A 27,140-nucleotide genomic window follows, 5' to 3' on the forward strand; every position below is an offset into this window, starting at 1 on the left:
CTTCCCGACTGGCCGAGTCCTGATCATCGTCGCATTGTCGGCTGGAAAGTCCGTACGGAGAGCCACTATTCCTTACCGATCGCCTACGATGATTCACGTCGCTGCTCCATCCAGAATTCAAGAGTATTGATCGATTCGATGACCACAAATTCGATGATAGATCAACAGACAGACAGACCGCTATCGAAATACATTACATTGGTTAATTGTATAGTTTAACAGGTTCGAGCTTCGAGTAGTGGAAGCGCACACAGTATTAAATGGTCCCCTCAACATGGGCGAAAGGGGGAATGAGTGGACCGAGGATATAAAGAAAATGACAGGATCAAATGAAAGAGAGAGAAAGAGAAAGAGAAGAGAAAGAAAAGGTGAAGAAAAAGCAAGAAAGAGATGGTAAACATAAGGACGAGCGACTTCACTCATACCATCGCAGAACTCCCGGGTCTACTCATGTTCATCGTCTTTGCACATGCTGGGCGCCTGATCTCGGTGTCCTTCATCTTGACACATCTTCGACGCCTTCTTTCGCATGTACACCTCTCGAACTGGATCCCCCTCAAAATCTTTGATCACCCACTCTCCAATTCCATATTCTTCGGGGGCTCGCTTGACGCCTCTTCCACCTCCACCGATGATGAGATTTCCCGGACGATAGTCCGGGTCTGCAGTCATTCGACGTATCGCAGACACATGGATCTGTGCGTCGTTCGGAATATCACGAACCTCACCACAAGGAAGCGGCCACCGGATTGGCTTCCACGATCCGTCATCCTGCAGATCCATGCGTCGGAACGGCAGATACTCCATGATGCGCCATGTCAGGACGGACATTGCTGGGAGCCCCTTGTTGAAAGAAAGACAGTCGTGCAGCAATCCTTCTCGGCTGGAACTGTGAAGAGCGGCAAGGAAGTTGCAGCTCGACTTGGATCGCGACTTTGCGCCGTCATTGACTGCCATTCTGAACATAGGGTGCTCGGACTCGCCATTGGCCCCGTGAGCATAGTCTTGATCGTGGCCCCAGCCATTGCTGCGGTTCCAGCGGATGTTCTCGTGGATGGGAGAATACTGTCCCTCGTATTCTTCACAGCATTCAAACTGTTTCAGTTTCCGAGGATCAAACTGAAGGCCCGCCTGCTGTGCCTCTTGGACCATCCAGACTAGAGGTGCGTGGCTGAGCGGCCAATCTTCCTCGGCTCCTAGTTTCCATCCGCCACCAATGTCCGCATGGCCTCCAGGAAACCATACTTCTTGGATGTCTTGGGCGCTTTCGTCCTCCTCGTCGAAGTACCCTGGATTAGCACCTGGAACTTGAAGTGAAAGACCAGAGTGTCCACTCCGGACAGACGTCAAGTCCTCTGTAGACCCAGTCACCATGGGAACCGCGAGACTGAGAAGTCTTCTTTGGTTAGGAGCAGGGGAAGGGGCGCGGTAACGATGGATTTGCTCGTCATCATCGTCGTGCGAGCCTGCTATGCTGCGATAGACCGATGCGGTGTCCTCATGTCCCTGTTGGGTGGATCCCTCGTCGGTGGCTTCTTTCCCGTCCTTGTTGTCGTCATTGACGACAATGGCAGGCACGTTCTCGGATCTATCATGATGGCGGCGAATGTTATGCAGGTGATGTCTTCCCCAATTATGGTGGCGTCTCTTCTTCTGCTGCCAAGGTCTGCTCTCCGAGATTAAATCCTGTCGAAACTTGGCACGCCGTTCGTCGATTCCCACGGCATGTCGAATGACTTTGGCCGAGCTACGGGCCGTATATGGGAATTTACTTCTTTGCATCCAAGCGGACTCAAAACGGGGCACACTGTTGACTGTATCGAACAAGCCCATGAACTTGATTCGGGTAATCGGCCGGCTGAAAGTCTCACGGAAGGCTTTCATATAACGGAACAGTTTCCGTTTCTCCTCTTTTTCTTCGTCGGTGCCTCCGCTCCGTCGCTGCTGCCATTTCGCGAAGGTCTTCCACGCAAACCGGGTCAGCTCCTCATTACCTGCTTCGAGGAGGCCGATGTAGTCGAGCATCTCCGCCAGGAAACGGGCAATATAAGCGCCCCGACTGAATCCGATGAAATAAATCTCATCGCCAGGAGTGTAGTACCTCATGAGGAACTTGTATCCTCCCATAACATGCTCATCAAAGGAGGAACCGACGGCAGAGTCCTTGGCTTTTAGGTAAGCAGACTTGATGCGCTGGAACCGACCATGGCTAGAAAGGGACTTCGACGTCACGTAGGTCCCAATGCCCGGCTGGTAATAGTGGAACTGATGGCTTTTACTGCGATCAAGCATCTGAATTAATCGTTAGCATCCTGTAAGAGGCAAAGCCGACGGTTGGAGCCGACTTACGCGAAAGATCTTGAGAACGTTGCTGTCAGACTCGTCGCCGCAAAATTTATTACCGGTACCGTCAAAGCAGAGGACGAACTGCTTGGGCATGGGACTTGGCCCCATGTGTGGTGCGTCCATGGTGGCGTGGTCTGGACAAGAGTTGAAGGGTGCAGCAAGTGGAAAGGCTTATGGGCCGTCAGGACAATTTAATCGGCAGATTGACACGACACGTATTCAGGGAATCCCACAGTCTATATACAAAGGGGGCTGATAATGGACAGAGACATGCAGCACCTGCAGGCGAGCCTCGACCGGATGGATGCCCCCGTCCTGACAGACTGCGGCCTATCACTCGTGGATCTTCAGGAAAATATGTGCACGGCAACGCTGTGAAACTCTCCAAGATTTGGCAAATAGGCTCCTGCAGACTTGTCTTTCACCAAACGCTACGTCAAGCTCATACCTAGGAGGTGGAGCAAAGACAGTGGTTGGTCAACTTGATTCACTCGGTGGTTCTGAAGGTTAGGGAGAGAGGGCAAAGAGGGAGGGAAAAAAAAAAAAAAAAAAAAAAAAGGCGGAAAGTATTAGTCTAGTGGCATCTGCAGCTTTGGAAAAGTTCTTTTTCTAAGAATGTGATTATGCCCCCGTCCTCAATTGTTTGACTTTTTTTTTCTGACTGGAGTGATTGGCATGTCAGCCGTACAAGACCCGAGCTGGCCAAGACTGCCGAACATTCAGCCGGGGTTGACGCGCTACATCAGCCAGCCCGCTAAGGATGACCATGCGTTTATCTGTCAATGTCATAATTGGACATGGTCTATCCTCGACAGCGATCGTCTTTGTCTTTTCCATTCCTTTTCTTGGACTGAAGGAAGATCTCAACCTTTTTTTTCTGTTCTTTCCCCCTCTTCCGCAACCCCTAGCTCTGGGTCCCTCCCCTCCTTCGGGAATCGGAATGCGAGGTGCACCAAGAGTCCAAGACATGATCATTTTGAAGCCGCTGATCCAGCCGCCAGTCATCGAATGGGGAACCATGATTTATGTGCGGACGATCATTCCCAACTCTACAGTCTACACAGTACGTCAAGTGGGGAAATCCTGCCGCTGACGGGTCGACCCTAGTGCCCCTAGCTGTGTACTGAGTGTGTATCGGGAGATGAAAGAAGAAAAAAAAGCCCTCGCCCAACACATTCAAGGTTGGTGTCCTAGATCTACCCCGTGCTGTCTACATTGGAATGTGATGAGCACAAAAACAAAAAACGAATTGGACTTCACCAAGCTAGGATTTACTTTGGGGTCCAAACACGCTGGTATGTGATAAGAAAGGTTATTACAGCCGTACTCAGACGCACCAGGCGAGGACCCATGTGTTAGAAACCTGCTGGAAAAGGGAGCGATCATCGATGGAGCACCGTGACCGAAGCAAGGGACGAACCAAGAGGTTCAGACCGGCTTTGGTCCTTTAGGGCCAGCGTTCGCACCTACGGAGTACAGCGGGTTCAATACTCTGAGTCTACCTACGGAGTACGTTTGGACCAGAAACTAGAGAGAATACTTGGAACCGAGCCCCGGGTGGTTCATAGACAGCTAGTCTGATAGATCGTATTGCCTGAATCCACCGGCAAACCTAAAGAGCGATGGCCTCAGGCTATCCCCGCCGGTGGGGAGCCTTAGTGGCCCCAGGCAACCCAGACTTCCCAAGGACGAACCACTCGGCAGTACCCGATTGTTCCCTCCTGTCCACTTCCAACCCACCTTCCTGCACGATTTCTTCAATAGTCAACCCTCGTCCAGCGCACCGCTGGCCGTCCACCACTGGGGCTGTCGTAATTCCCTGCGTATCAGCAAGCCACTCTGCCGATGGTGTTGGGCTCCCATTCTTCGGCATTTTCTCGGTCCATGGTCTGTATACTGTATACGGGCAAGTTCCATCACCATCACGGTATCTGGTATCATCCTCATTCTACTCCGCACTTATCAGGATCGCTTCGGGTAAATCCCACGAGATGGAGTCTTATCTGGCTAGTAGTACTGTGCGAACTGCGAAGGACAAACTAAGACTAAGTTAGCCAACCCCTCCCTCGGTTCTCTGGTGGATTCTCAATGACCAAATCAAGGGGGACTAACCACAATTTGACTCCCTACTAACTGACTGCAGGGGGCTGGGTTCAACCAATGATCTTACTACGCTGCGAGACAAACCAATTCTCCCAGATGGATTCAGTCTCAGAGCTTACTCCGTACGGTGTATTCTTACAAATTCACAGTCACATTGGCGAACACCCGCTTCGGTCTGTCGATCTGCTGGACGATCCTGATTGAGAATAACATTAGTATTTGACATACGGCGTAGTTAACAGTGGTCTAGGGCCTTTGCGCCCGGCTCTGTGATGCCTCAAATTAAGTTTGAGCATGTGTTTATGTGCCTGCCCGTGACCGGTCTCGGAGATTATTGACCTTTTTCTCGTGGTTTCCTATACATGGTCTACCGGCGTCTCGACGGTGCACCAGTTATTCTCCGAGATACAGGGATGCGAAAAGGCTGGGGATAGCAGAACAGAAGCCCGGATGGAACCGGGAACGCAGAGAGAGACGACGGCTGGGAGTGGACGGCTATACTAACCAAACAATTGAGATATCATTAGTCAGTTGCCATCCCTGAGTGATTGACACGCTAATGCCACTAATCTTTAGTTTCTTCCAAGTAAAATGATGATGATCCCGTGTTGCGAACGTGTGGGTAACTTAGCAATGAGCCGTCCCCGATTGGACTCCACCGAGTGTCTGGAATGGTGAAATCGAAATTCAAACCAAATCCCTTTGTCGGTGGGGGATCTTTCGGTTGTATCGATCACTGACCACCTTCTAGCCCTCGCGAGCATATTGCTCAAGACATAAGTTTTGACAATCTTGAAGAGGGGCCTGTTAGCATTTTGTGTTGTCGTCGGCTGTGCTTCCCTATTTGAGCCCCAACAGACAACGTTCGCCACGATGTCGGTGCTGATAGGGCGCCCATCCTTGCATACGAGCGACTGAGATAGGTCATATTAATTGATGCGGTGGTTACGTACGGAGTACATCCGTTGACCGACGGCCGTGAGCCGTGAGGTGTGACAAAGACCCTCGATACGCGGCCCCAGCTGAGGTGTCTGTCCAGTCTGCTTCATTCATGGAATGATTGCCAAACTTACCCAGCCAGATGGGCTTCTGTACGACCAGTACCATTTGGAATTAACAAACCAATAGTTCGGAACTGTCCAGCTCCAAGCTTGGGGCCATCTGCCTTTGCAATTGGCAGCCCAGAGCCGAGGTGGAGATAGACTCACTCCTCTCCCTGTCTCGACGGATCCACTTTCCAATGCTCATCATCTTGGCCTCCACCCAGTCACTAATTCACGATACCTGCAGAGTGCAACTTTGTTTGTGCTTTGGGGCTGGCGACCCTCACCGCTATGGACTGCGATCAGCCCCGGGCCTGATTGGCGATGACGCGCCCTGAGCATTAGAAACTAATACGCCTCTTTTATTTTGTTCTTCTTCTTCTGTTTATCTTATTTTATTTTTATTTTTATTTTTTTTCCCTCCGTCGAAAAAAAAGAAACATCATATCATCATCATTATTATTATCCCCCCCCTTCTGCCATGCTGTTCCCCACAAAGGTTTCTTTCCTTTTCGGGCACCTTGCTTTTTGGAATTGGTATGCACGGGCACAGGAGGCAATTGACTGACTCAAGGTGCCTTGCCTATCCCGACTTACGTCAAAGTTACAGGAAACAGAAACTTCGGGCCTTCCAACAGGATTCCACACACCATCCTTGCAATTGTTATGTGGTACCAATATAGAAGGGATATACGCGGTGCAATTGACGGTGCTCCCTCTACCCCGATTCCTCAGAACCCGAGATCGATCATAGCTGAACCACGTTCGATCGGCACTAAATCTCTTCTTGCTTGATCGAATCGGAGGTCCCCACTCGGTCCCCAGCACCAAGGTTGGGCAAAACACGGCTCTTTTGCGCTACTCGCGGGGCTTGAGCTATGTGTACTCGGTATTATTACTTGACAGCTTCAAGGGCGGCCCTCGGCAGCCATACACAATAATTCCATGGAAATTTTAATTAATTACTATTGCTATCAATAGGATTCGACGCGCAGGCTCCACCAGGTGGCTACTTACTTCCGTACAAGTGATTTCTAAACCCGATTATCTCGCGGCTTGCTTTTTAAATGCCACTGTGCCGACGCATCGATAGCTCGGTCGCTTTTTCTCCCTGAGATTCCCCTTTGCTTCCTTTTCTCGTTTGTTGTTCTTGCTTGTTCCTTCGTACCACTCTACTAAAATTCCTTCTGTTATTACTTACTTTCCTTATTAATTGTTCATAATAAGATACCCATCATGTTGCGGAGATTCTCCACCACCTTCAAGAAGTCGAAAGGCGACCGTGAGCCCAAGCAGAACCAGAATGGCGCGCAAGTAAATGGCACCAAGCGCCAGTCCAAGATGTCGTCGGCGCCTCTCTCATCGTCCGACGAAGACCCGAGCGAAACACTGGAAGATGGCGTGTCTGTTTTTGACAAGTATGCGCAGGTGCTCCATGCTTCGCGACGCCCTCTGCCGAATCAGACTGGCGATGGCACCTATCTTGACAAGGAACACTCCGGAAGCCTGTTCCAAGATGTTCGCGCTCTGGGCTTTCGGGATGTTGGGACCGTGAGAGATATCGTGAAAACGAAGGCGAAGGGAGAGCACACCGACGATAAGACCATGTTGATGGAGCGCATTATTCAGGTAAGACGAATGCCACAGCCCCCGGTAATATCTATCTATGAGTTTGCTCACGCGCGAGTGTGTCTTCGCAGCTTGTCGCTGGTCTTCCAGGGAACTCGAAAACCCGTACCGACCTTACGAATGCCTTCTTGGATCAGCTATGGGGTTCTTTGCCCCATCCCCCACTCTCGTAAGTTAGAAAATTGATTACCAGCTATTCGCGCGCGCCAATCCGAACTTTGGCTAAGACTCTCAAGATTCATGGGAAATGAGTATGCGTATCGCAGCGCAGATGGCTCAAACAACAACCCTACTCTTCCTTGGCTTGGAGCTGCCAACACGCCCTATGCTCGCTCGATTGCTCCATTGACCATCCAGCCCGGCGGACTGCCCGATCCAGGCCTTATCTTCGATTGTCTTTTCGCCCGTGAGAAGTTCACGCCTCATCCGAATAAGGTCTCTAGTGTTTTCTTCGATTGGGCTTCTTTGGTCATCCACGGTGAGTGCTTGTGGAAGATAGACTGTCACGGTACATGCGCTAATGCCACCTGCTAGACATCTTCCAAACTGATTACCGAAACCCTCATATCAACAAGACCTCGGGTTATCTCGATCTTTCTATCCTGTACGGTGACGTCCAAGAAGAGCAGGATCTGGTTCGAACGCATGAAGGTGGCAGACTGAAGCCCGATACTTTCTCCGAACCCCGTCTCCAGGCCTTCCCCCCAGCATGCTCGGTGATGCTGGTCATGCTGAACAGATTCCATAACCATGTTGTGGAGCAACTTGCCGAAATCAACGAGAATGGTCGCTTCAACAAGCCTAGCCCCCGTCTTTCCGAGGAGGAGGCCAAGAAAGCATGGGCGAAATATGATGAGGATCTCTTCCAGACAGGCCGACTGTATGTAGCTTCCTTATACATCAAGCCCCCTTCACCGAAGTTGAGGAGCGCTGATAGTTTGCAGTATCACTTGCGGTCTCTTCATCAACATTACCCTGTACGATTACCTGCGCACGATCGTCAATTTGAACCGGGTCAACAGCACCTGGTGCTTGGTAAGTCGCTAAATAACAGGATACGTGTCGAACCAAATGCCTGACAAACTATAGGACCCTCGTGCCCAAATGGAGGGTAACAGCACTACTCCGTCGGGATTGGGCAATCAGTGCTCCGTCGAGTTCAACCTTGCCTATCGCTGGCACTCCGCCATCAGTGCCAACGATGAGAAGTGGACCGAGCAGATCTATGAAGAGCTAATGGGGAAGCCTGCTGAGGAGGTTACTATGCAAGAGCTCTTGATGGGACTCGGAAAATATGAGGCGAGCACGCCCAAGGATCCTTCCAAGCGTACCTTTGCCCATCTTGAACGTCAGGAAGACGGCACTTTCAAAGATGAGGATCTCGTGACCATCTTGGCCAATGCGACTGAGGATGTTGCCAGTGAGTTGTCCCCACCAGTTGTGCAACGGGTCAATGTGTCTAATATGACTTTTTTAGGCTCTTTTGGCGCCCGTAATGTGCCCAAGGCACTCAGGTCTATTGAGATTCTGGGTATCCAGCAGGGTCGTCGTTGGAACGTGGGTTCTCTTAACGAGTTCCGTAAATTCTTCGACTTGAAGCCTTATGACACCTTCGAGGAAATCAACTCGGATCCTGAGGTCGCCGATGCTTTGCGCCATCTGTATGAGCATCCGGATTACGTGGAGCTGTACCCTGGTATTGTTGCGGAAGAAGCCAAGGAGCCCATGGTTCCTGGTGTTGGTATTGCTCCTACCTACACCATCTCTCGGGCTGTCCTGTCTGATGCCGTGGCACTTGTGCGTGGTGACCGCCACTACACGGTAAGATTCTCGTCTTCAAAGCTGGCGGAGTTTGTTCCAATGTCCTAACTTCGACTTTAGATCGACTACAACCCGAGAAACCTGACTAATTGGGGATACAACGAGTCCCGGTACGACCTCAACATCAACCAGGGCTGCGTGTTCTACAAGTTGGTCGCGAGAGCCTTCCCCAACTGGTACAAGGCCGATTCGATCTATGCCCACTATCCCATGACGATCCCCAGCGAGAACCGCAACATCATGAAGAATCTCGGCAGAGAGTCGCACTACTCCTACGACCGGCCCAAGTTCACGCCTCCCCACGTGAACCTGGTCTCTTACCCCAATGTCAAATTGGCCCTGGAGCAGGAGAAGGACTTCCGTGTCGTCTGGGGCGGCTCCACCAAGCTCAGCCCTGGAAAGGGTGGAAATGACTTCTGGAGCAAGTCGCTCAACAACGACCAGTGGCGCAAGAACATTAAGGAATTCTACGAAGATGCGACCATCACCCTTTTGCAAGACAAGTCGTGCAAACTCGCAGGAATTAGACAGATCGATGTTGCGCGAGAGTGAGTTTTTTTTCTATTCCATATTTTCGTGGTCTTCTGACTAATTTGATGACAGCCTTGGAAACCTGGCGCCTGTTCACTTCGCCTCCAAGATCTTCTCCTTGCCTTTGAAGACCAAAGAGAACCCCCGGGGTGTTTTCACTGAGCATGAGATGTTCATGAGTCTGGCTGTGATCTTCACCAGTGTTTTCTTTGACGTGGACAAGATGAAGTCATACCCCCTGCACCACGCGGCGCACGCTGTCGCTCAGCAGCTGGGCCAGGTCATTGAGACCCATGTCAAGTCCATCAACTCCCCTGGCTTCCTCTCCGCAATCATTGATAGCTTCACCGATGACCACAATGTCCTCAAGGACTACGGTGACCAGCTAATTAAGCAGCTCCTGGAGACCGGCCTGGGTGTCTCTGGAGTTGTCTTCGGCCAGATCCTGCCAGCGGCTGTCTCCATGGTGCACAACCAGGCCCAGATGTTTACTCAGATTCTGGACTACTATCTATCTCCTGATGGCAAGAAGCACCTGCCAGAGATCAACCGCCTAGCCAAGCAGGAAGGCAAGGAGTCAGACGATAAGCTGACTCGCTACTGCCTGGAGGCCTTCCGTCTCAACGGAACCTTTGGCTCCTACCGGGAGGCGCAGAGAGACTTCACGGTCAATGATGTGAACGGACCCGTTCACATCAAGGCGGGTGACACCGTCTTCGTTGGCGCTGTTAAAGCCAACCGGGACCCTCAGGTGTTCCCCGACCCCAATGAAGTGCACCTGGATCGCCCGCTGGACTCGTACATCCAGTACGGCCTTGGCGCCCACACTGGACTGGGCAAGGAGGCCACTCTGCTGGCCCTGACAGCTATGCTGCGTGTGGTCGGTCGTCTGGATAACCTCCGCCCTGCCCCCGGCGCCCAGGGCCAGGTGAAGAAGATCTACAACGAGAGTGGCTACTATGTGTATATGCGGGCGGACTGGGGCAGCTACTCGCCCTTCCCAACCAGTGAGTATTCCTTTTGGACAGTGTATTCGTGTGACAGGTTGCTAATATATGTACTTTAGCCTTCAAAATCCACTTCGACGGAGAGCTTCCCACCCCTAAGAAGCGGGTGCACTAAGGTGGAGCGGCGTCTGCGTTGGCTCTAAATTGTTTGAGATGACGGTGAACGGGTGATAATTGCTTGCTAAGATATCCTAATTTTGTTTTGTTTTATCTGGTTTGATTGATGCGCAATGGCTTGGATGTGATGGACTCAGATGAACTCGTACTTCGATCGAGATGTAGTAATATTTTAATGATTTGAGCATTGCAGATTGGAAGTGTATTCAATACCATGTAGAGTAGTGGAGAATTAGCATGTCTGTTGATGCCTGAGCGCCTTAAAGCCTTGATGTCATCGCTCAAGGTGTCTGCACCTCACCGCCCTCAGGATATTCTGCCACTGATAAACATCGCATCGACCGGGGAAAACAATCGAGCTCAATTGATAATTGATCCACAGGCAATACCTCCATCATGCCGCCTAAAGCCGCCAAAGGCGAATACATCGAGACCGTAAGTCTAACACTCACTCCTTTCGAGTCCCCTTCTTAACCATCAACACATCGATCTCATCCCATCTCCTCTCCCTCCCCAAACCTCACTAACACAACCCAAAATCCACACAGGACACAGGCAACAAAATCTCCCGCCGCTCCCAAATCCACGGAACCCAGCACATCATCCTCGGCGGAAAGACCGTGATCCAAGCCGAGGCCGTCATCCGCGGAGACCTCTACCGCTCCTCCACCTCATCTTCATCCTCAGACCACCACGGCCACAGCAGCAGCCACCACCACCACACCTCCTCAACCTCCGCCCCCACCTCAACCCCCTCCGTCGCCATCACAATCGGCCGATACAGCTACATCTCACGACAAGCTGTTCTGCGGCCCCCGTCGCGTCTCCACAGAGGCGTCCACTCGTTCTACCCACTCAAGATCGGCGACCACGTGTTCGTCGGCGAGCGCGCCGTCGTGGAGGCCGCGACTGTTGGGAATCATGTGCATATCGGGCGCGAGGTGGTGGTGGGGAGTATGGCGATTTTGAAGGACTTTGCGTATGTGCTTGACGGGGCGGTCGTGCCGGCGGGTATGGTGGTGCCGAGTTGGTGTGTTGTTGGGGGCGCGCCGGCGAGGATTGTAGGGGAGGTCGGGGAGGGGTATGGAGTTGAGGGGGCGGAGGGGGGGATGGCGAGGGAGAGGTATAGGGTTGTTGGGAGGTAGTTGGATTTCATGGCTTTGGTGGTGGTCATGATGGGTGGTGGTGGTGGTGGTGCTGGTGGTGATAATCATGATGGGTGGGTTTGGGATTTCTCTTTGATCTGCGTTTGTTCTTACTCTTACTTCTTATACCCCTGAGCAAATGGTTGGATTTTGTGTTTGAGTACATCGCTGCTTTGATTCTTTGCTTTCATTCTGGGATATTGTAACATAGGAAAGACATGTCGCCTGCATAGCTGGATACTGAAATAGTCGAGCGCAAACAGGTTCATAAAACATTAACTAACAACAAAGATATGCTAAGATCTGATCTGTCTGAACACTGTATCAATAGTAGTGTATCATGTCTAGTGATGTTTAGCCCATCTTCTCTAAATCAATCGCTCGCTTCAACATAGGTTCTCCCTCGGTGTAGGGTTGACCGGCTTCGTTGCGCGCCAGGTCATTGATCCACCGCCCGTTTGGCTTTAGGCCCTTCGGTCCGGTGAGGGTGGATGCCAGGTAGAGCCAGTTCAATGTGTTGCCCACGGTGCTAACCTCGTCGCAGACGTTCTTCAACGCGAACTGGCTCATCCGCTGGTACAATTTGTCGTCGGTGCACAGGTCATAAAGGTGTTGCGCCACGCTGTCGGTGTCCCCAACGTCCACCAGGAAACCGTTCTCCTGGTCAGCGACCTGCAGGGGGATGCCTCCGGCCCGGGTGGCAATGACTGGTACTCCCTTGTGAATGGCCTCGGAAACCTTCACCTCGAATCCTTCCTGAGTGGACAGCTGGAGTGCCACCTTGGTCTTCGACAGCAGTGCATTGAGCAGCTGGTCCGACGATCCCAGCCGGACGACACAAATCTGATCCGCGAGATGGGCGAGGTTCTCCTCGATGTGCGATACGACCGCATCATAAATCACTGAGCCGTCGGGGTCATCAACTGACCCATGTCCACAAATCAACAGCTTAGGTGGCGACTGATTTTTCACCGAGGCCGTAAACCGCTCATGAAATTTGACGTACGATTCGACCACCTCAGGGATTCCCTTGGATGGATCAAACCGGGCGATCTGTGCGATGTACTTTTCTGAAACCCCCAAGCAAATGCGATGTCAGCCTGCAGGAAGGCTACTAAAACGGTATGCATGGGATCCCTTACCTTTCGGATAGTCAATGGTCGGCATGCCCGAGTTCCTGCAGGTCGAATTGAAAACTCGGCCGTAATAGGCGACATCCCAGTCTCGCATGTTTTTGTTCAGACCATCCAGCCTGAGACAAAACGTCAGCCAGAATCTCAATCAATGCAAATGACAGGCAGGGAACAGATTGCTTACCAGTCCGTTGATGCCGGCATGTAGCCCACTTTTTCCCGGGGCACATTATGCGGAACAAACGCCCTGACGGGTTGACTGATGAAGACGTCTGCGGCTTTGATGGTTTCCCACATCCGATTCCACGCCTCTTCCTGCGGAGTGCCTGATTGGGAGATTAAGTCCGTCCGGATATGGATGTGACTTCGGAAAATGACCGGGCGATCCGGTGCTATCTCTTTGGCAATGGGGATCAATGCAGGCATCTGCGGGTCATCGATAATTATCACGTCGGCACCTCCTTCCGAAGGGTGAACGAGAGGCCCCCCGGGAACCAGCCAGTATCTCTTTGCATTTTCATGGATCCATTCTACAACCTGGCCCCATTTCTCCTCGGTCAACCGTTCTCCAGGCTGTGAAACGCCCTGCAAAATATTGTGATTTGTTTTGGTGACACGGAAGATCCCCGGTCGTGGTTTGGGCACATACCTGGGTCATCAGATCAGTTGCCATCCTTTAATTTCGGATTGTGGTCACGCAAGCACTTTTGGTCGGAGGGGTAAGGGAAGAGGAGGGAGACTCTTACCATGCAATCTCGGTACCTAGCGAATGGGAGAATCTCACCAGAGCATGTCTCATCAAGGCCACGCCGCCACCTTGAGGGGTGGCACTGAAAAAGGCAATTTTGAGTTTCCTTTGTTTGAGATCTGTCGCATAGTGTTGAACAGCATTCCATGTCTTAGGGGTTACCGTCTTTTGGAAGTCACCAAGATTGGTGAGACGGACATGGAAGGCAGTATCAACCTCAACCAGGCCTAGAAAGCCAACTTGTAGCAAAGGAAGATTGTCTGGGCCAAATAGTCTAGGCGTTGCTTTAGCTTCTCGTCCCATAGAAGAAAGCTAGATGAGTTCTTACCTCACACATTTACGTCCCATCGATTCAGCCTGCTCGTCGAGACTCCGGATCTTCCAGGCCTGGCTGCTGGGGAGACCAAAAGCGAATTTATCATCACCCTCTCTTCTGCTTTCCTCGCGCAGTACCAATGGAAGTACATCGAGTTCAGCCCACAGGCGCGAACAAAGATTAGGACAAGCATCTGCCACACTTTCCGGCATTGCTAAACCAATGAACTTCTCCATGTGCCTTTCGCTGAATTTCTGCAATTGGTCGACAATGAAATCTCCGATCTCCGCGCAGAACGACGCATTCTTCTTGAGTTTTATCTCCTGCTGTACAAAATCTAGGAGGTAGGTCACGTCCCGGATGGCGAGAGCAACGGTCACAAGGCCATCGTCAGAGAAGTTTGCCGAAAGACCTGCATATACAGTCTAGTGAAGTCAGTCAGGGTGTTGATTCAGCAATCAAGCACGACAGTACACTAGAGGGAGTGGCAATCTGCATACCCCGGAAGAAGGTGCACTCCACGAATTTTGTTCGTACTGGATAGAGAGACGTCGTTGCTGATACAGCGAACTTCGACGTCTCTGAGGTGCCATACCAGGCGCCATAGTTGCGTGATGTATCGGATAAAAGATGTATGATACTGAGACTATGTACGAAATATGGAAGAAATAAGAAAACAGCGAAGCTGCATTCGATGAGGATGAAGATAAAAAGGGGTTTTGATTGCAAGTATTCTTGTATGTAGTACAGTGTGCTGGCTGAGGCGTTGGTGAGGTCACCAGTTCAAGCCCATGACGTATGAATGGTGACATCAAACGCGTTTCTCCGCAACATCCGAGTCTGCAGAGCCTGTTAAAGGAGCTTCCCGTGAAGACATTCCAGTGGACGGTCAATGCTTAATTCATGAGATCTAATCAGAGAGAATGGATCGGGATGTTAATTGTGCACCAAACCCAAGCACTCAACCCTATCTACGGAGCCGTACTCCATCGACCCTGACTAGTCCTGAAATTGAAAGGGAGCAAGAGAGGGGCCCCTGACTCGGGGACACAGGTCAGGAGCATGGATCATGGAGGGGTCCAACCGGAAGGCGTGCCCACCAGGGACGATGCAGGACCTGAGGATGGGGAGATGAGCTGTCGCGGATAGACTCCTTAGAGAGAGAGGAGAAAAGAGATGTCACGTTATCAGGCCCATCACACGTGAAACACCCGAATGCTTGGCACTGGCTGAGTCAGCGCAAACCCCCTTTTACGGAGTCCGCCCGATCCATTCTGGCTCCGTCCTGCTCGGCCTCGTGTGGATCGTCGCCAGGAACTCTGGTTTATTCCCATTTTAATTAAATTACTGACGACTAGACTAGTCACCAGGGTCAATTGGTGGTTTCTCCTCCTCTCCTTGACCTTCCCTCTCTCTCCCTTCTCCCTCTCCTGTCTCCTTTCTGCCACGGTTCAGAACCAGGACTGTTCCTGTTGTGTACCCCCCTCATCTGCTCATTTCCCCCTTTCGGCCAAGGTGAGTTAGTTTCACAAGTCTTGTTTACCTTGCGACTTAGGCTTGGTCCCTGTTAACGCGGAGTTCTGGTACAGCGGAGTAGTCCGACTTCACATTCTTTTTTTCTCCCTCTCCAATTATTTTATTCGATCCTTCCTTTAACCACTCCTTTCCCCCCCTCCCTCTTCGCTCATCAGCCATTGGGTTCCTACCTCGAACGCCTCCGAACGATATCAACACGCTACCTATTACCAATCTTTCTTAATCACTCTTAATCGTTGTCGGCGACTACGCAAGTCGCTTAATCACCTGTGAAAATGGGAGGCCAAGTTTCCAAGATAATGGGGAAGATTTTCGGAACGAAGGAAATGCGGATTCTGATGCTGGGATTGGATGCTGCTGGAAAGACGAGTGAGTTGCATCTCCCTCGACGCGACTTTTGACCCCGCAACTGTCGACTGTCGGTTTGTATGGTTCAAGAATGATCCCGCTGATATGCCTCCCCAATTAGCAATCCTCTACAAGCTTAAACTCACAAACCAGGACGTGACCACCATCCCCACCGTCGGTTTCAACGTCGAGAGTGTTACATATAAGAATGTCAAATTCAACGTGTGGGATGTGGGTGGTCAGGATAAGATTCGGCCCCTCTGGAGACACTACTATTCTGGTAAGACCCGGATGCACCATGTTCAGCCCTAAATTGTTGCTGACCCGAGTGTGAATCTGTGCAGGTACCCAAGGTCTGATCTTCGTCGTCGATTCTAGCGACACGGCACGAATCGAGGAGGCTCGCTCCGAACTTCACAAGATCATCAACGACCGGGAAATGAAGGACGCTCTTTTGCTGGTCTTCGCCAACAAGCAGGATGTTACAGGCCGTACGTGTTTGGCCCCTTGTTCATGAGTGTTTCCGGTTACTAACAGTCTTGCGCGTGTAGATCTCAGCCCTGAAGATGTCACCAATGCCCTGCAACTCAACAAACTCAAGGACAAGCTGTGGTATGTTGCACCCAGTGTGGCTACCGACGGAACTGGTATCTTCGAAGGCCTGGTAAGGATCCTCCCGACTACCTTGTTTCATTACGAAACTAACTGGTTCAGGCTTGGCTTTCGAACAACGTCAAAACCCAACCTGCGAAATAATCCCGTTCATGGGAAACATGGACCCTTTCGAGAGGCACCGAAACAACGCATCCTGCCTCATGTACAACAATCTCTTTTGTATCATCCAGTCTCTTTCGTTTCATGTCCGTTTTGATGAACAGAAGACGCAGCATTTGGACTCCGTTTTTTCACCACCTTTCCCTTCTCACGCGCACGTCTTTCCTATCCTTCGCTTCTCCATTTCCGCCCTATTTTCTTATACTCTTTTTCTATTCCTCTCATGATATCCCTCACTGTTGCTATGCGGGTCATATAATCTCCCTTTTAATATAATCTGCCCCCTCTTGTCTTCTAACCGAGCCCCCTGGTTCTTCTTTCTCCTGTTCATCTTGGTTCTCTTCATGTAGAAACATCCAAAATAGAAGGAAGTCTGGAATAATAAATACAGCATTCTGTCTTGACCTGCCTGCCAAACCCAGCGTATCTTAAAGAATAGCCTAAAATAGCAACGATGTTGATCTACAATTTGACCATGGTCCAGAATAGCCACCAACGCCAGGCCGTTAGTTCGCCCGTGGAAACGAAGCCCTGGCGTTCTGGTCCGCCTATGACCGTCCAGGTCATGTAGACGGATGGTTAATCGTGTTCCTTGTCCAAACATCAGTCCTATACGGTATACTCGCGTCACCTTTACGTCGACGACAGCTGATTTTCCAAGCCCTATAAAACCAATCACCCTACTAGCTAGCTATGGGTTCACTCTCTAACGCTTATCCACAGCCCTTAAATATCAAACCCGCTAATAGCGCGAAACCAAGCATGCCAACCTACAGCGAAGGCGATAAAGTCCGCTACAAGGCTCTCGGAGGTACAGTACATCCCCCCTTCTCTCCGCTTTGTCTGTACTATCCCGAACCCCGTATATAAAGCCCAGGGAAAAGGCATGGCACTAAACTCACCAATCCCGATTCTAGGCCTTGACTCCAAAACGTCCGCGACGGTGGGGATTATTCGCGAAGTCCGCACTTCGCCGATAAATCTGATGGGTCGGCATATTGCAGCGTCGAAAGATGATCCTCGGTATGAGGTATGCTTTGTGCTGAGGTGGCTGAGGGTGGTTGTTTTGCGATCATGGTGCCAACGTATTTTGTGGGTTGGATGTAGATTGAGAATGAGCATACGCATAAGACGTCTGCGATCAAGGAGACGAGTATTATTGGGCCGGTTGAGGAGTAGGTTGGTAGGTCGTGGGTTTCTACTCTGTGGGTTTAGTGCAGATGAGTAGATATTATAGTGGCTGTTGTTGTGTTGCGAGGATTGAGGAGGGAGGGTCTCCAGGATGTAACTATGGAGAGCTGGGAATATTTGTATGTGACTATCGGTTGGAAGGGTTTCGTTGGTGAACAGTGCAGGATTAATCTCCGTAGGGCTATGGAGTTGGTGGATCCCATAGCTTATCCCCAAGGTACTCGGCACTCGATTATAAGGACTCGTGTGGCCCGATGAATTCTGTACGTTCATAACATTCATTCAATTATCCCCTCATAGCTAGGAATCAAGCAAGACAAATTCTACATAATGAGTACAAATTACCCACCATTTATTCCTCTTCTCTTAGACATTGTCCCTCTATTCATATCAGCTGGATCTCCCTCCTACAACTGACCCGGCCAGATATCGTTGGCAATGTCTCGGACCAGCTTCAGCTTGGCAATCATGCCGTTGTGGTCAATGTCATTGCCTTCGCGGTGGCTTGCGAATCCACACTGCGGGCTAACACCAACTTGGTTGAGGGCCTCCTCGACCGAGATGTTGTTTCCTTCGGCAATGAACTTGGCGGCGTCGTACACCCTCTTCTTCATCTCCTCCTTATCCTCAAGCTGAGGGAACTTGCTGGTCACAACGCCCAAGATCACGTTCTTGTTCTTGGGAAGTTCCTTCAGAGGCTCGAATCCTCCAGCACGAGGGGTGTCGTATTCCAGGTAGTAGGTGTCGACGTTGAGTTCCTGGAACAGCTTGGTTGCGATGCGGTCATAGCCACCCTCGGAGAAATGACGGCTACCGACAAAGTTACCACGACAGATGTGCACACCGATGTGGAAGTCGGCAGGACGCTTCGACAGCAAGTCGTTGTACAGCTTGATGTACTTTTCGAAGACCTCATCCGCGGTGTGGACATTCAACGGATCCGCCTTCCAACCATCAAGCATCTTATCGGAGCAGAAATCTACCGACCGGATTAGCCTCTACCGTTACCACCACCAAGGGCTCTGCAATCTTACAAGCAAGGTTGGGGTCGTCGAACTGAACGTTGCGGCAGCCAGCATCGTACAAAATCTGCAGTTCATCTTGGTACGCCTTGGCAATGTCGGCAAAATACTCCTCGTCAGAGGCATACACCTCCTTGGGATAGGCCTTGCCCTCCTTATAGCGCAAGTGGTACCAGTTGGGAGCAGCCAGAGTAAGTTTTAGGTTCTTGACTTCCTCTGGGGCAACCAGGCTGGCCAGATACTTGAACTCGTCGACGTACGTACTTCCAACATGCTTGATCTTGCCAGTACAGAGGACAGTCTCGCCAGGCTTGTGGCCAGCCTCAAGGAAAGCGGCAATATCGGGGGCATAAGTACGGAAGATATCGGTATCGAAATCCGTAACTTCCTCAAAGCCATCAAGACCAGGGAAAAATGTGCCCCAGAACACTGGAAGACGGGTCAATCAATGCATTGTTGGGTGGGTACAGAAAATGGCAGGCCCTCACTGTGTCGACGATATTCTCCATCCGAGATCGCAGCATAGCCGAGTTTCTTCTGGGTCTCAGCAACTTCCTTGACGTCCTTGTTTTCAATCGCGGCTAGATCGGCACTGGGGAGTTGCCCTTTCTCAAAGGCTGTCTTCGCTTCCAGAAGTGCATTCGTTCTCAGAAGAGACCCCAAGTGCTCAGCACGAAAGGGGGGATTGCGGTGGAGTTGAGGCGACATTATGAAAGCTATGGCTTAATCCGTTAGTAACTTAATGTCTACGACCAGTCCTCACATGGAGCAGGTATGACCTCATGAACTTACATGATTGTTAGTATGTCCAACGGTGAAGCAGGAGTGTCGGGAGAGTGAAGGAAGATTTTAGGAAGGACGAGACCGACGGGAGAGGGGCAGTAGTCCCCAGTCGATCAGTTTTACGTCTCAATATAACCTCCCCGGATCCTGACTCTTGCCCCAAACTACCGAATTCGCCCACAATTTGGACTGGTGCCCCACCCGTTGATTGAAGGTTCTCTCCACATTTCAGAGCGGCCTCATGGGAGGAACGAAGGCTTGACGATAGGTTATCTCACTTAGGAAGGAGACAGTGTTTCCGGAAAAGAAAAGCGAGGAAGTGATATCCTCAAACCGGATACTATCTGATTGACAAGCATCATCTCAGCAGATTCATGGCACCAATCTGCAGATACAAAAGTCATGACGCATGAAGAGAGCACAATACCTCCATTGAGAGGTGGGGCTCTTGTCAGCTCTTACTCAGCTATATGCTTGTTTAGCGCCACTTGAGAGGCCAGTTGAGGCTTTTGACAGGATAGCGAGGGAGATCCTAGAGCTCCTCGCAGCTCGATGATTCCTCTTTACTTGTGAGCAAACGCTGCATGGGATCGGTTCACCGGAGAGGCGACAGGAATGTAATTAGTGAAATAGAACCACGGATATAAGCCGTATAACAGTTCTCGGATTCAGGACTCCACAGTCCAAGGGGTTTTGCCGACGAGCAGACGGTCTCTCTCTAGCGTATTGGAGGCTGCAAATTGCAAAGATGGAAGAAGAACGCCCGGCAGTTGAGCGCGTTGTTCAATCCCGACGTTTTACTGCCCCTCGCCCGTCCACCGCCTGCTGTTCCGGGAGACCGTTATCGTTTATTGTCGTCACCGCCAACTGCCTTTGCCTTTGACTCGTCTTCCTGTCTTCTATGGACTTTCTCAAAGATGATCTTCTTGATTCTGTAACATGTTGCTCAGTTAGACCCTTCTTGTACTAATATCCTCCATCTCAAGATTGACGATGACACCCGTGTCGGTGCCGTCATTCGGATCACTGCCAAATGAGCTTCTTGATGAAATAATCTCCTATCTAGCCACTTCTCCCCCTTCTGCAGCCCGATTGCACCAGCCCCCAAGCGCCCGTATCTCTAGATCCGATGATCGTTCGCTCAAAAATCTTGCTCGCGCTTCATCGCAGATACTCGAGGTTGTGCGGCCTCGGCTTTTCGCGCATGTCTGCTTTGATCTAGAGAATGTCACCGAGTTTCTTTCTTTCATTTCAACATCGAACCTTGATCGATATGTGACATCAATCGTGGTACAAAGTCGGCCATCTATGGAGCAGGCAGAGGATCCATTATGGTGGCGCCGGGTGCTTGCCTGCCTAGATCCGCTGCGTGTGACTATCGTCGCACCACCCCCGTCTATTGGAACGATGCTGGGCGTTGAAATATTCGAGGGAGATAGCTGGGCCTTTGACGTACCGTTGCAAATCATCCAACTCGAGCAGAAGCCGCAAAATGTCGCTCTTGGGCAGTTGCCCTCTCTCGAGAAATGTTTCAGCCTTCTCGAAACCCGAGATTGGTCATCCATGGCTTTCAACGAGTCTTCTTCTATCAAAGCGTACACTCACTACGAGTACTTCATGTTTCAAAGCCCTTCTCTCTTCAGTACATGGGGCTCTGTAGCATCCCTCCGCGCTCGCGAGGCCCGAGCTGGACTATCTGTTCGGTTTAATAACCTGACCTCCTTCAGCTTCGTTGCGGTGTTTCCATTCTACAACCACGTGAAACTTGTGCTCAATGCGATCGAATTGATGGTGAATCTACGATCGCTAAGCATTCAGCTAGCGCCTTGCGAGGGCGACAAAGTCACAGAAATAGAGCAAAAGGGCTCGATGGACCCGAGCGATCCTTGGATGGAAATCGCCACTGGGTACTCGCTCATTGCACATTCGGTGAAGGATCTCGGTGAAAAAGAGCGCCTTGTGCGATTCACGGCCCATGACTATTCTTTTGATGCCCTTCGGCCTGAACTTTCGGCCATACTTAGCGAGGTCTTGGATGATACCGATTGGGTACATGACGGCGACGGCACTTGGAACAGGAGAGTCACAAACTCGTCTGAATCAGTCAATAAGGTACCGCCATTAGTGGACCTCTAAATCTCTCTTGCACTACTGGACCAAACGCCTCAGCTTGCCATTGGCACTAGTTTATCAAGCCTGCGTAGCCGGCTACGCTATCTGTGCAGATAATTTACAAGTGCTGTATGTACATATTCCGAAAGGTTGTATACATATATCAGTTTCACAGTGGATTTTATCAGTTTCTTGAGTTTCTAGTCTTGCCCTGAGCGAGCATGTTACATTTAGTATGATAACGTTTATTTATTGAATCCATTAAAAAGAGTTAACATACAGGTCCTTGTTAGCAAAATCCATCCTAGATCTGTTTCATATCTACTTTAGGATAGTTTCTGATGCATTACTCTGTACAGAAATTGTTGATGCTAATTGCCGAGTGGACCGCCTGACGTAACCAACCGTTTTCCAATGTTAATTGACCCCTCCAAATCAAATCCAGTGTTGATATAACAATTTCAAGTTAACCTCAAATCCCCTCGTCCAAATCAATCAATCAATCAATCAATCAATCAGTCTGCTCAATACAAAAAGAAACCCCCATCACATCACAATGCCCCCCCAAGAATCCCTAACAACCCACCTCCCCACCCTCACCCCGCACTCCCTCCACCGCGCAACCACCCACCCCTTCCTCCAACGCGCCGGCCAGGGCACGCTCCCGAAACCCGTGCTGGAGCAATGGCTCTCCCAAGACCGTCTCTACGCGCAGTCCTACATCCGCTTCATCGGCCTGCTTCTCTCGAAGCTCCGGTTTCCGGCCAAACCCCAGTCGGAGACGGAGTCGCAGTCCGCATCCCTCGAATCCCGCCTCTCCTCCACCCTCATCGACGCACTCGTCAACATCCGTCGCGAGATCGAGTTCTTCGAGGCCACGGCTGCGGCGTACGGGCTGGATTTGAGCGCATCGACATCTACTACCCCTGCCGGGGAGGAGGAGGGTGGGAAGGAATTCGGCCCCAACGCCATCACCCACGCATATATCGATCTATTTATGGCGGCGGGGAGTCCCGGGGCGTCGGTGCTCGAGGGGATGGTTGTTCTGTGGGCGACGGAGACGTGTTACTTGCGGGCTTGGAGGTTCGCAGCAGGGTTTTTGGATCAACGGCAGGGGGGAACCCAGGATACGGATGGAGGCGCGCTGCGGAAGGAGTTTATTCCGAATTGGTCGAGTAGGGAGTTTGAGGGGTTTGTGGATGGGATTGGGGAGTTGGTGGATGTGATGGCAAGAGGAGGGGTTGCGGATGGGGAGAAGGGGGAGGTGATGAGACGGTGTGAGAGGTGGTGGAGGCAGGTGGTTTGGTTGGAGGAGAGGTTTTGGCCGGATGTCAGTCTATAAATTGATAAGGTAGTAATCACTTAGAGGCCGTGTTGTTGTGTATGATCGAGTAACTTAGGAATGGGTCGTCCAGTCAAATAGTGAATAGAGGTCATTCGGATTCATTGCATCACGTAAGTACATCCATCGAGCAAAACCAGCCATAGCAAGAAACAAAACACAAAAGAAAAACAAACAAAGTGACTATCCCGTCAATAAACGCCTTCTTTCTCCATGTTTTCTCTGCTGAATTCTGCCAACACTCCATTCTATGCGAGGTTGCCCTGCTGGCAGTTCCGATCTAGAAATAGTAATAAAAAGAGCAGTCGTAACGTAGGTCGTGCGCAAGTTGATAAAGATCAAAGATGATAAGAAAGTCCATCGAGTTATCTGGTGAGGATAGAAGTTCGGAGTAATAAAAAGAATCATGGATAGGAGAAAGGTGTAGATCATCAAGATGTGGCTGCGCTGGCTCGAGCAGCACTACTTAATTGTCGATGGTACGAGCCAATAGGTTGGAACCCTCTGTAATTCAAGTTAGATCCAAAGTTCAATCAGTCGAATGTTGTTATAAAGCACTCACCTTGCGAGATCAAATCCTGCATTATCGTCCTCCTCCTCGTCTTCGTCCGGTCCCGGAGGTCGTTCTCGGACCCCACCATTCATTCCAGGCCGAGGGGTCTCGTCGCCGTCGACAGATCGCCGCGCTCGTCCATGGCCAAGGCCGTTGGAGGTGCCCGGTTTGCTGGGACTGGCCAAATTCGGCGGCGGCGGACTGCTGCTGGGGATGCTGCCCAGTCCGTCTCCCGGATCGCCTTTCAGAGGACTCATATCGGGCACGGGCCGCGCTGGCGTGCTACCGATATCCGCAAATTTCCAGAACTGCGCGGGCGAGCTCATCGGCATGAACTTGGACGGGATCTGGGCCGTGCTGGGAGGAGGAAGACGGGGTTGCTGACGCTGCGGTGCCGGGGTGATCATGGACGACGGTCCTTCGTCGTAGTACGACGACGACAGCACGGGCGGAGACCCGGCCACGTTGTCGGACAGTCCGTATGACCGACTCAGACTGGTGCCGTTGTGCTGCTTGGCGGTGGTTCGCGTGGGCAATGGCGAGGGCTCCTCGTAGTCCCGCGTGTTGGGTGGCCGTAGAGAATGCTCCTGACGACCGTTCCGACTTGCCCGCGAGCCCCGTTCCGGAGTGTAGGCCTCGACGGGGGCCACGGGGAACGAGCTAAATCCGGGAGAGGAGACGGGAGGAGACTTTTTGCCGGCGAAGATACTCTCCACGCCGTTGTGGGCGCGCGAGCTAGGAGGTTCCTTGGTGGCTGGTGACGACGGAGCTGACGACTGCGGACCCTTGCGAAGTTGCTTCTTGTAATACTCCTCGCGATATTCCGGCGCAATCTGCCACTTCATTCCTTTCCCGGGCTCGTCGGTACGGCGAGGCACCTTCTGGAAGGCTTTGTTGAGTGAAAGGTTATGTCGAATCGAGTTCTACTTCGCATTAGCCCTCAAAGTCCCCCAGTGAGCTGCAACGGAGAATGCATACCTGCCAGCCACTCTGCGAATGACGATAGAACGCGTACTTGTCCATAATCCAATTGTAGATACTGTTTAGCGTGAGTTTCTCCTCCTCACTCGAGAAAATCGCCTGAGCGATCAGCGTCGCGTAGCTGAAGGGTGGTTTCAGATCCTTGGCCGAATCCTTGCTGTAGTCTATTTCCTCCGTACTCTCCATCATCATGCCGCGGTTGTATAGCGGGGACTGCTTCGCCGTTCGCGCGCCCACGGTGTCTGGCGACCGAGGCGGTGGTGTCACCTGGCGTTTGAGGAACTGAGGGGCGGGGGCCAGTGAGGGTTGACCGGTGGAGGGCGCGGGCGCGGCGTCGTGGTTGGTCGACCTGGGTGTGGTCTGGGGGTGCGCATGCTGCGAAGCATCCCAGGTGCCGGGATCATCCTCGCCGTTGGCCAGGCGTTGCGCTCGATCGATGAAGCTGGGGTGGATGTTGGCCTTGTCACCGGGCGTCACAAACATCATCTGCGTGTTCGCAATCTCGATAATATCACCGCAGGACAGGATGGTATCGGTTCCGCGCTTGAGGATGCCATTGTTCAGTCGAACGCCGTTGCGACCGTTCACACGGATATGCCAGGAAGCCGTCTCTTCGCCGTCGTAGAAGATTTCCGCATGCAGGCGCGACACGAACTTGCTCGGCCCCAGATCCACGTTGACTTCCGGCAGGGCCCGCGCGGCGATGGTGACGGGACTGGACTGTTCGTCCAGCTTCTGTTCGCGGTCGGGTTCGCGGCCAATGTTCACATGGAGGGTTTTGACGTAGTAGGTCCAGTTGCGGCCGGCGATCTTCGCATACGCCCGGATGCTCTGCTTGTTTTCGGTCTTCGCATTGGAGTGGTCGCGCAGGACACGGACTTCTTCACGGGCCGCATCAAGGTACGAGATGACCATGTCCACCAGGTCCTGGTTTTCCGACAGATCATGCTCCGGGGACGAGTCGTCGGCTTCGTCGGCCGACTCTGCTGTTTTGATGGGACGAGGATGAGGGGAAGTCCGCTCGACCTTTGTTTGTTTCAACAGAAACACCAGATTAGCCACAGCGATCGCCAGGAAGGATTCTCTGCGACATCAACTCACCTTGCGCTTCTTATTCGAAGGCCGAGTCGGCGAAGAATCCGGCGCCTCCACATCCGACGTTTCCTGGAGTTGAATTTCCTTGCGCCGCGCGCGACGGCGATTGGACAGAGGCATTCTGAGTCTCACCCACTCGACTTCCTCCGCGAAAACAATTCCCACTGGTTGTGTTTCCTTCGGTGACGTAGATCAAACTAGTTTCGAGACACCGCAAGGTTCGAGTCGATCGTCCAAGTCGATATCGTGCCGGATCAGACGGAGTCGAAAAAAAAATAGAGCAATAACAATAGATGGGAAGATCGCGGCGATGTCGCACACACGGGCAGGCAAGGGCGGAATGGCGCAAAGGATCAAAGCAATGTAGAAGAGAACCACGACCAAGTCCTAGCAGGACTGAGGGAACTCAAAAAAAGGCAACGAGAAAACTCAACCAGGAAGTGCTGGAAGGAAGAGCCAGAGAACGGTTTGCCACTCGCGCAAGAGACCAGACGCGAACTGGGCGTGGCTGAATAATAGAACCAGCCACGGGAATTTGTGTGAAGGATCTTGCCGGATGAATCCAGATGCGTAGACCAGAAGATAAAGGCGGGGGGAGTTTAGCGTCTCATGCAGATAAATTCAGGGGACAACTGGAGAGATCCAACTCAGAGGAGCAGATGTAGCGAGGAAATCCCCGAGATGCGCGAAGGAGAAAGTCCGTGACAAAGGGTTTGTGGACGGAGCGATGACGATAACGCGCGTGTTGGGGCGTGACCGCTTCCGTGTGGGGAAGACTCTTTTCTGTCTGTCTTTCACTCTCTGCCTCTCGCAACTTCGAATTCCTGCATTCACTCACTCTCTCTCTCACTCTCATTCCCTGTCCCATTCACAGAGGACCTTCAGATTCTTTTGATGGTTCCCGCTGCCTTTAATATCCTACCCCCGGAACAGAACAGGAAAAGTGAAACAGCAAAAAGCAACCAGCTTCCATCCGACTGAGTGGATCAGCCTTCCCAGCACGATGTCGTTCCCCGCCGCCGTAAACAGACAGTGGAGCATCGACGAATCAAGAGGCCGAATCACTCTTTTCTCAACTTGAGACCAAAGGAAAACACAACCGGTTCAGAGAGAGGGAAAGGGAGAAACTGGTCGGGCTAAACTGTTCGCATACAAAAGACCCATCATCAGTCCCTGTCTCAAAAGGTGGACTACCACTAAACTACAGGATCTCTCGCCTACAAGTGATCCATACATCTACAAGAAAACAGGCAGTGGGGATTGGACGGTTCTGACATAAACAGTGGACGGACCCTTCGAATGCACCTGGGATGAACACCTAGAAGGGTTCCATTGATGCGACCCAAGTCTCCTTTCCCCCAAGGCAAACCGGTCCCAATTGGCAGAGAGTAGTGCCCGGATGGGGCCATGGAGAAAGCATCCCACGGATCGCTCGTGAGAAACGTCGCTGATCCATCTGCATAC

General features: G+C 51.6%; 10 protein-coding genes across 10 annotated transcripts; 6 read left to right on the plus strand and 4 right to left on the minus strand.

The window, feature by feature from the left end:
* Nucleotides 1-2: 2 nt before the first annotated feature.
* On the minus strand, nt 3-2,878 carry LDX57_004599 (T6SS phospholipase effector Tle1-like catalytic domain-containing protein). The gene is made up of 2 exons (XM_046086268.1): nt 2,350-2,878; nt 3-2,292 (listed from the first exon to the last, which is right to left on the minus strand). The coding sequence occupies exons 1-2, from the start codon at nt 2,467-2,469 to the stop codon at nt 445-447; spliced, it is 1,968 nt and encodes a 655-aa protein (XP_045942231.1). The 5' UTR covers nt 2,470-2,878; the 3' UTR covers nt 3-444.
* Nucleotides 2,879-6,728: 3,850 nt separating this feature from the next.
* Nucleotides 6,729-10,595, plus strand: LDX57_004600 (peroxidase/cytochrome P450 family protein; the record flags this gene model as incomplete). Its single annotated transcript, XM_046086269.1, has 10 exons — nt 6,729-7,121; nt 7,193-7,290; nt 7,358-7,599; nt 7,656-8,001; nt 8,066-8,156; nt 8,211-8,541; nt 8,599-8,942; nt 9,003-9,490; nt 9,546-10,480; nt 10,540-10,595. The coding sequence occupies 10 exons, from the start codon at nt 6,729-6,731 to the stop codon at nt 10,593-10,595; spliced, it is 3,324 nt and encodes a 1,107-aa protein (XP_045942232.1).
* A 398-nt stretch (nt 10,596-10,993) lies between these two features.
* Nucleotides 10,994-11,742, plus strand: LDX57_004601 (dynactin subunit 5; the record flags this gene model as incomplete). Its single annotated transcript, XM_046086270.1, has 2 exons — nt 10,994-11,032; nt 11,146-11,742. The coding sequence occupies 2 exons, from the start codon at nt 10,994-10,996 to the stop codon at nt 11,740-11,742; spliced, it is 636 nt and encodes a 211-aa protein (XP_045942233.1).
* Nucleotides 11,743-12,096: 354 nt separating this feature from the next.
* Nucleotides 12,097-14,544, minus strand: ccg9 (putative trehalose synthase (Ccg-9); the record flags this gene model as incomplete). The annotated part of the gene is made up of 6 exons (XM_046086271.1): nt 12,097-12,812; nt 12,885-12,994; nt 13,060-13,524; nt 13,622-13,897; nt 13,952-14,364; nt 14,440-14,544. 6 exons carry the CDS (start codon nt 14,542-14,544, stop codon nt 12,097-12,099), a joined length of 2,085 nt encoding a protein of 694 aa, XP_045942234.1.
* A 1,206-nt stretch (nt 14,545-15,750) lies between these two features.
* Nucleotides 15,751-16,579, plus strand: ARF6 (ADP-ribosylation factor family protein; the record flags this gene model as incomplete). Its single annotated transcript, XM_046086272.1, has 5 exons — nt 15,751-15,844; nt 15,945-16,103; nt 16,168-16,314; nt 16,375-16,487; nt 16,538-16,579. The coding sequence occupies 5 exons, from the start codon at nt 15,751-15,753 to the stop codon at nt 16,577-16,579; spliced, it is 555 nt and encodes a 184-aa protein (XP_045942235.1).
* A 780-nt stretch (nt 16,580-17,359) lies between these two features.
* LDX57_004604 (DUF2945 domain-containing protein) lies at nt 17,360-17,776 on the plus strand (the record flags this gene model as incomplete). The annotated part of the gene is made up of 3 exons (XM_046086273.1): nt 17,360-17,408; nt 17,515-17,627; nt 17,705-17,776. 3 exons carry the CDS (start codon nt 17,360-17,362, stop codon nt 17,774-17,776), a joined length of 234 nt encoding a protein of 77 aa, XP_045942236.1.
* A 419-nt stretch (nt 17,777-18,195) lies between these two features.
* Nucleotides 18,196-19,518, minus strand: LDX57_004605 (cobalamin-independent methionine synthase II family protein; the record flags this gene model as incomplete). Its single annotated transcript, XM_046086274.1, has 3 exons — nt 18,196-18,767; nt 18,823-19,239; nt 19,299-19,518. The coding sequence occupies 3 exons, from the start codon at nt 19,516-19,518 to the stop codon at nt 18,196-18,198; spliced, it is 1,209 nt and encodes a 402-aa protein (XP_045942237.1).
* A 1,068-nt stretch (nt 19,519-20,586) lies between these two features.
* Nucleotides 20,587-21,729, plus strand: LDX57_004606 (F-box domain protein; the record flags this gene model as incomplete). Its single annotated transcript, XM_046086275.1, has 1 exon — nt 20,587-21,729. The coding sequence occupies one exon, from the start codon at nt 20,587-20,589 to the stop codon at nt 21,727-21,729; it is 1,143 nt and encodes a 380-aa protein (XP_045942238.1).
* Nucleotides 21,730-22,261: 532 nt separating this feature from the next.
* Nucleotides 22,262-23,047, plus strand: LDX57_004607 (putative transcription regulator PAB1642; the record flags this gene model as incomplete). The annotated part of the gene is made up of 1 exon (XM_046086276.1): nt 22,262-23,047. One exon carries the CDS (start codon nt 22,262-22,264, stop codon nt 23,045-23,047), a length of 786 nt encoding a protein of 261 aa, XP_045942239.1.
* Nucleotides 23,048-23,478: 431 nt separating this feature from the next.
* FKH2 (putative forkhead transcription factor Fkh1/2) lies at nt 23,479-25,796 on the minus strand (the record flags this gene model as incomplete). Its single annotated transcript, XM_046086277.1, has 4 exons — nt 23,479-23,551; nt 23,610-24,523; nt 24,579-25,607; nt 25,683-25,796. The coding sequence occupies 4 exons, from the start codon at nt 25,794-25,796 to the stop codon at nt 23,479-23,481; spliced, it is 2,130 nt and encodes a 709-aa protein (XP_045942240.1).
* Between the last annotated feature and the right edge of the window lie 1,344 nt (nt 25,797-27,140).

This window comes from Aspergillus melleus (genome assembly GCF_016097325.1).
Source record: "Aspergillus melleus strain CBS 546.65 chromosome Unknown contig2, whole genome shotgun sequence".
NCBI lineage: Eukaryota > Fungi > Ascomycota > Eurotiomycetes > Eurotiales > Aspergillaceae > Aspergillus > Aspergillus melleus.

What these genes read in the sequence shown, in the direction of transcription:
- LDX57_004599 (XM_046086268.1), bottom strand. Translation starts at nt 2,469, where the DNA reads ATGGACGCACCACACATGGGGCCAAGTCCCATGCCCAAGCAGTTCGTC. An exon ending in ACGTTCTCAAGATCTTTCGC is followed by an intron (nt 2,293 to 2,349) that starts GTAAGTCGGCTC and finishes CGATTAATTCAG; the next exon opens with ATGCTTGATCGCAGTAAAAG.